Genomic DNA, 7,425 nt, shown 5'->3' on the forward strand with positions numbered 1-7,425 from the left:
ACGAACCCATGTCCCCTGCATCGGCAGGCGGACTCTCAACCACTGCACCACCAGGGAAGCCCGGCTACTGCTTTTTTAACCTCATTGTTATTTGTGGAATGAAGAGAGGCTGTCAGTAGAAATCCCTCTGAAGGAAAATGAATTCTTAAACATGTAAATAAATATAATTTTAGTGCCTTTAAGACTTCAAAACCAAAACGACCTAAGGCTGAATGAGATTATCTGGATAAATTAGAACGATTTTTAGTTTATTAAACAGCAGCCTGGATGTTCTATTTTAAGATGTGACCATACTTGCCTTGTTCATTAAGCTGGAGGTGTTTCTACCTGCCCGGGTGGGCTAATTCAGGTGCAAAAATAAGGGCTCATGATTTAGCAGTTGGTGAGTGTCTTCCCTTTGATCTTTTGGGTCACGTTTTGAGTGTATCACACCCAGTGTCTGATATTTCTCCCTATCTGCTCAGCGTGACTGTATTGCATTTTCTTTTTCCTTACCTTTACAGCTTCTATATACCTACGGACTTCAGTTCCTGCAGCCGTGTCAGCTATGAAAAATTCTTGGAAGATAAATTATCCAATTGCCTCTTTAACGTTCCACTGCCTACAGATATCATATCCACCCCGATCTGTGGGAACCAGTTGATAGAAATGGGAGAAGACTGTGACTGTGGGACCCCCGAGGTACCACCAAGTTCTTTCTAAAATGATCTACTTTGTTTTTCAATTGCTGAGAGATAAACTATCAAAGAACGTGTGGTTCACTAAAAAAATCACACTCCTTGTAATTGTGTAAATGTTTGTTTGTAGACATTTGTTAGGCCAACTTTGGGACTCAGGACTTTTTACCATTCGAAATGCCTGGCTTGGTCCCATCCTCTTGACAGGGCAGCCAAGATTCTGAATGGGACCTTTGCCCCCATCTTATTAACACCTAATGCGAGTACCAGGCCAAGCTCTCAGGGGGTTGGCCTTTAAGTACTTCAGAATAGGATTACACATTTATCCCTTCTGTGAGAGAAAGGAATCTTTCCCAGATGATGTTTGTTTGAATAAGGGCAAGAGTTTTAACCCTAAAAATTGGTAACTGTAAATATCTCACTCTGAGGTTCCCAAAGTAGGAGTTTCCCCAAAGCCTTGTGCAGATGCCTAATTTCTCAGAAGCAAGGTGGGGAGAACAAGACAAAGTATACTGCTTTACAGAGAGCTGAATTAAATGTCAAACTTGAATAAAGAGCTAGATTTTTAGATTTTCAGTTCATGCTCTAGAGATTAAGTTTACTGCTGGATAGATACAAAATTGATGAACTGAACTAATTATGTTCTGTAACATTTTAGAGGAATTTGATTTTCAAAAACTGTCCCTTTCTTTTGTTTTCTCTCCTATTTCACCAAAACTAGACCATGTTCAGTATTACTATGGGAGATTGGGGGAACTAGAAAAGATATTCAAATAAAAAAATGATGTAAGTAGAATTCAGTTAAACTCAGTATTTCTAACGTTAAACTTTTATTTTTTTAGTTTTCCCCCAAATCATTTTCAGACTGTATCAAAGAAAGGTCTGTGTGATGAATAAATTGTATTATGAATTGTGCCGAAATGAGACCAAAAGGTAATCTTGCATTTGCATTTGTTTCTGGTATTTCTTAGGAATGTACCAACGTTTGCTGTGATGCAAAAACATGTAAAATCAAAGCAAATTTTCAATGTGTGGTAGGGGAATGCTGTGAAAAATGCCAGGTGAGATTATTATTTTATTCTATCTTAACAATTATGATTACTCTTTGTTTTTTCTGTATTAAAATCTTAGGGATTATGTTAAATGAAATAGGCAAAGTAATACTTTTCTGTCAATAAAATAATGTTACCTACCACCTATCAAGTCCTCACTGAGTACTTTGCAAAGATGGGCTCTTTAATCCTCCAACAGCCCTTTGAAGTATATATTATTATTTAATTTTGTTTTCGAGCAGACAGAGTCTCAGAACAGATAATGTACAAAATAATATAGCCACTAAATGGCACAATCCAAGTATGATCAGTTCCAAAACGAATGCTTTGTTACTCCCACCTGCTATTTCTTCTGATGCTGTGTGACCGTCTTGGACCAAATCCAGTAATTGCTTGCATATCCCTTTTGTTGGCAAAAAACTAATCAGTCGATCTAAGAAAGAAATGGAAAATTTTATTCTAGCCAAATTGAGGATTATAACCGGGGAAGAGCATCTCAGAAATCTCTGAAAACTGTTGAGCCAGTTAGAAGTCAAAGCACAGTTGTGTTAAGTTTTTTGATACAGAGGGCTGTACGTTAAATGGCATATTATTGATAATTTACACAATCCCTATCTAAGCATCACCATGGCCCCTTACAAGATCAAGAAGGAACGCTATCTTTTAAGGAGTTATCTTGTTGGTGCTGGGAGTATGTTGGTCTTTATGGTTGAGCAGGTATTTCTGCTGACGGGGAGGTCTGGTCAATGCCTAATGCAGATACACAGTGCACGGTATGGGGAGAGAGGAGGTCAGAGGGAGAGACAATTTCTTATGTTTAAATTTTCCTTGTCTTGCCATAAAATATGAATTTTATTTCACACTTTAATATGGTGTAGTGGAAAAGCTTTTAATTTTAATAATATAGGGGCTCCTCTATCTTCAACCTTTGGAATCACTTCCGGGTGAAATTCTTAGAAAAAAGACATAAGATGAGGATGCCGTGTCATTTTCTCTGTGGGGCTTTTTTGACTTTCTCTTCCAGTTAGAGTTCAGCATGTTACATTCTACTGTTGCAGAGAATTCTCTATTATGATTATTTGTTTATGTGTCTTCTTAGTTAGACTGATTCTTAATGTCTGGAGTCTGATTCATGCTCACCTAACACAGAATTGCGTTCATTTAAAAAGCCCAATAACCATCTGTAAAAGGAATGTGCAGATGGCATGCCAGGTTATAGGCAGTGTTTGAGATAGCTTTTTTTTGTTTGTTCCTTTTTTCTTCTTTTTTTTAATGTTGGAGGGAGAGGAAAGAAATAAAGGAGGCCAAAATGAAGAAAATTTGGGAACTTAAGTAGTATTCAACAAGTATTTATTAAGCCTTGTTTGTTAGAGATTATGGGTGATAAAGAAAACTAGTATTTGACTTCAAAAAACTTGCTATTTCTTTAGGGTGATGACATACATAACTAAAACGGACGAAAATATGATACATGATTAAATGCTCAGATAGATATTATAATGACAGATGGCCATTATATGGGTAATAGTTTCCACATATATTTTCACTTAATGTTCATAACGACGTAGAAAGTTAATATTGGATCAGGAAACGAATTTTCAGAGAGATTAAATCCATTTGCTAAGGGTACACATCTAGCCACTGGCAGAGCCAAGATTCAAACCTGTATCTTTCAAATCCAAATTCAGGGCTCTTTTCCTACCACATGTAGAAAAGAAGAACAGTGATTTGCATGGAAGAGGTCAGAGGAGATTTTAGATAAATAGAAAGAAAAAATTCCAAGTGAGCAGGCAGGGAGAAAGAAGAAAGAAAAGAAGATATAGGCATGGTTTGTGTGACATCTGGTAAGAAAGCTAGTCTGACTGGAGTAGGGGGGGCTTGAATTTGGAGGGTCTCATATGCTCTGATGAAAATTTGGATTCTTTTAAAAATATTTATTTATTTATTTGGCTGTGCTGGATCTTAGTTTTGGCACATTCTGTCACCAGCGTAAAGATATGGAAAGTCTTTTGATGATGTGAGAGCATGCCTTCTCACTTCAACTAGAGAAGGGTATGCTTCCAATATCCACACAGGCCTCTTAGATTTGTATGAATGGCAGAATTTCTTTTCCTAAGGTTTCTCTGAGCTCATAAGAGCAAGACTTGCAGTAATAGATTGCAATGGAATTAACACATGAAATGAATATTTGGTTGTTTCCTCCTTCTGATAAATCATTCCGTAGAAAGACGAGAGTTGAAAAGAAATATCTGAACATACAATAAAAGTAATTAAGGATTAGGAAACTCTATGCCTGGGAAAGTCTCAGAGCACGCTGATCTGGGCTTATGAACTTATCTTCCTTACTATGGAAGATTTACTTCACCAATAAATCTCTGAAGCTGCAGATTTAAATCTCCTTGAAAAGCTTGTCAAAGATGCGTTCAACAAAGGGAGAAATAACTTCCTTCTTTCCATCTAAGATATTGCTCAGTTTTCTTCTGTGTTTTTTCATTGTTATTTCTATAACGTTTGCTCTACAAATTCAGAAATATTGATTGCTTAAAGACTCAGGGCTTGGCCAAAGTCAACAGAAGAGACATTATAGGAGATGGCTTTAGCTTATACAATGAAAACGTGAACTAAAACAGAACGATGCCTCTAACTACGTTGCCAAAAAAGGGCCACAGGGAAAATATTATTTGAATCAATTTGAGATATTAGGGTTAAGTCAGGTGGAAAAAAAGCCTTCTCTCCAATTTTATTTCCCTGTAGTTTAAAAAGGCTGGTGAGGTGTGCAGACCAGCAAAAGATGAGTGTGACCTGCCCGAAACGTGTGATGGCAAATCTGGTCTTTGCCCTGGTGATCGATTCCAAGTCAATGGCTTCCCTTGCCAAAATGGGAAGGGCTACTGCTTGATGGGGATGTGCCCCACCCTGGAGGAGCAGTGCACCAAGCTATGGGGACCAGGTAGGAGGACAAACCTCAGTGATGCTGGCACTACCTTTGTACATACAAAGGAAAATCGTATCACTCCAAGTGACAGTGTTTAATCATGGCCAAAGTAGCATTCTGTCCCTTTCTTCCATCTTAGAAACTGTGCCACTGCTCAAAATCATGGATAAGTGGAGAATTTTGGTGTTGCTAGATTTAGCAAATAAAAATAAGGACAGTCCAGCTAAATTTGAATTTCAGATTAACAGTTTTTCTTTTAAGTGTCAGTATGTCTCATGCAATATTTGGGTGAGACTTATGCTGAAAAAACGTCTTTATCTGGAATTTAAATTTAACTGGATGTCCTGTACTTTATCTGGCAGCTCTAACCAAAATCCTTCCCAGTTAAGCAGACCCTTGGAATTGTGTGTGTGTGTGTGTGTGTGTGTGTGTGTGTGTGTGTGTGTGTGTGTGTGTGGGGGGGGAATGCGAAGGAGCAGTGAGGAAAATTGAAAGTTTTTAAAATGTTTATTTTGTCCATAATACCAGAATTTTAGAGGTCATATTCTCTGATTACACCATAAAAAAGAAATTAAAAATAAAAGCATAACTTAAGAATCTTCAAAAACTTCAAACCCAAATTTAAATTATGCTAAATAACTTGATTAGAAGAGCAGTTTTTAAAATATCAATTCTTTGGACTTCCTGGATGTGATGTGTACTGTGTACATATATTTAATTTTCATACCATTTTCTGCTACATTTCCAGATTCCTACTTAAATGGCTGAAGGACTATTTTTAACAGGGAAAATACATATTCCTAAAAACATCTGAGGAAGGTTATCATATGCTGGAAACTTTCCATAATTCCTGAAAATATACATGAGACAAGATGAAGGAAAGCAACAAAAATCACTCATTGACAATATACCCAGAAAAAAAGAAACCTGGGAAATAAATGAACAGGAACCTAGAAAAAGCCCTGAACGAAAGCCTCTGTTTCAGGCTAGGTGAGCTGAGACGCAGTTTGAGGAGAAAGCTTGATACCGTTGGTGCATCAGGACGTGCTCTGATGGTCTGGAGTTCAGTTCTGGCTGTCCTCCAGTTTGTGGGTAATGCAGATGGACGTGCTAAGCTACAGCTGCAAGCAAAGATGGCTTTGCTGGTTCAAGACCTTGTACTCCCTTGGCTAACCTCAGTATACGGCAGAAACCTGGGGAAAGGAAATCTTCAGCACAGAGATGAAGCTCTGAACATCTCCTTTGTTACTTGGCTATAAATCACTGAGATAAAAACCATTACTTTCTTCTTTTTGCCTGACCCTTCAAGATCACCTCCCTTACAAATCTAAATTTTCCAGTACCCAGACACTGTTTTGTTCATAGTTATTCCCAGTGTATCCTAGCACAGTGCCTGACTTTAGGAAATGTTCCAAGTGATCTGTTGAATTAATGTTGAATATATTTATCCAATATTGGAATAGAGAAGAACTTTTAAATCATATATTTAAAGGTGGCCTTTATAAAAGACCAGAAAAATAGATTTGCCTAAAGAGAATTTCAAATTTTACAATTCACAAGGATCACACATTTATTTTAAATTAGTCTTCAAAGTTTGAAAAGTCTTATAACACATATAAGGGGGGGAAATCACTGTCTTTAACCTCTGTAAATCATTTGGAATTCCAAGTATTGAAAATGTGACCAAGGAATAAACAGGCAATTCATCATGAAAAAGTACAAGTGTTTCATAAACATTAAAATCATTTTAACTCACTAGCAAGAAGTATGAAACACTATTAATACATCAGCACATGCAATGTGTGGTAAGAAGTATAAATGAAGACAAGTTAATCTCCTACACTTGTTAAATTGCAGAGCTTTGTTACAGTTAATGCTTAGTGTTGGTGAGGATGTGACAAAACACTTAGTTTAACATGCTCTGGTAAGAGTATGAATTAGTACAATCTTTTCACAGAGAATTTGGGAAAATGTGTGTGTAACCTAAAAAGAAAATGTGCTCCTTTCCTTAGAAATAGTACCCAGGTATATTTATTTACAAAGGATTTTCAGCCAGCATTTTCTTCCTGAACCATGTACTACAGACCAGGCACTCTTCTCAGGGGCTCACATATATTAACTCATTTAATTCTCATAATAATGCTGTGGGGGAGGTACTATTATAGAATCCTCATTTTTACACAGAGCAAGCCAAGAGATTAAGGCACTTGCCAAAGATCACACAGCTCTTACTTAACGCCTGAGCTCTTAAACACTGTGTTCTGTTGCCCCCGTTGATGGGGATCTGAGGAAGATTACCTGAGAAATTAAGCATGCGATGCTCATCTCTGTGCCTGGCAGAGTAGAAGTTTGACTAAGCACAGCATGTACCTGTCACAGCTGCACCCTCCAGCAGGATAACATTCCAGTATCTGCCCGTGGGCTGCTACTACGATAACTACGGCTCTTCCAGCTAAGTCTTCAATCATCCAGATGTTTCCAAATATTTAGATAGCCATTATTCAAAAATAGGCTATCTAAAAGATTGTTTTAACTCCAGCCGTCTCTCTTGATATCAAATTAGTGCAACCTATTTTTCCAAGAAGGGTCCAGGGGATGATGCTAAAATCGTATTCCTCATGCTGGTTTTCTGTTTCATGAATCCTTTATGGCACTGAACTATTTATCTCTTTTCTTTTCACCTGTGTGCCTACTGACTATGCCTGGTCCCAGGAACCCAGGTTGCAGATAAGTCATGTTTTAGCAGGAATGAAGGTGGGTC

At 37.5% G+C, this 7,425-nt stretch overlaps 1 protein-coding gene across 1 annotated transcript in view; it reads left to right on the forward strand.

Moving 5' to 3' along the window:
* Window positions 1-7,425, forward strand: part of ADAM28 (ADAM metallopeptidase domain 28) — a 145,441-nt gene that overhangs the window by 101,293 nt on the left and 36,723 nt on the right. Inside the window, exons 14-17 of the mRNA XM_007458828.1 lie at window positions 504-681; window positions 1,649-1,738; window positions 4,484-4,679; window positions 7,377-7,418. Of these exons, the coding sequence (XP_007458890.1) occupies window positions 504-681; window positions 1,649-1,738; window positions 4,484-4,679; window positions 7,377-7,418 (506 nt within the window). The remainder of the gene's footprint in view (window positions 1-503; window positions 682-1,648; window positions 1,739-4,483; window positions 4,680-7,376; window positions 7,419-7,425) is intronic.

This window comes from Lipotes vexillifer, unplaced genomic scaffold (assembly GCF_000442215.2).
Source record: "Lipotes vexillifer unplaced genomic scaffold, Lipotes_vexillifer_v1.1 scaffold484, whole genome shotgun sequence".
NCBI lineage: Eukaryota > Metazoa > Chordata > Mammalia > Artiodactyla > Lipotidae > Lipotes > Lipotes vexillifer.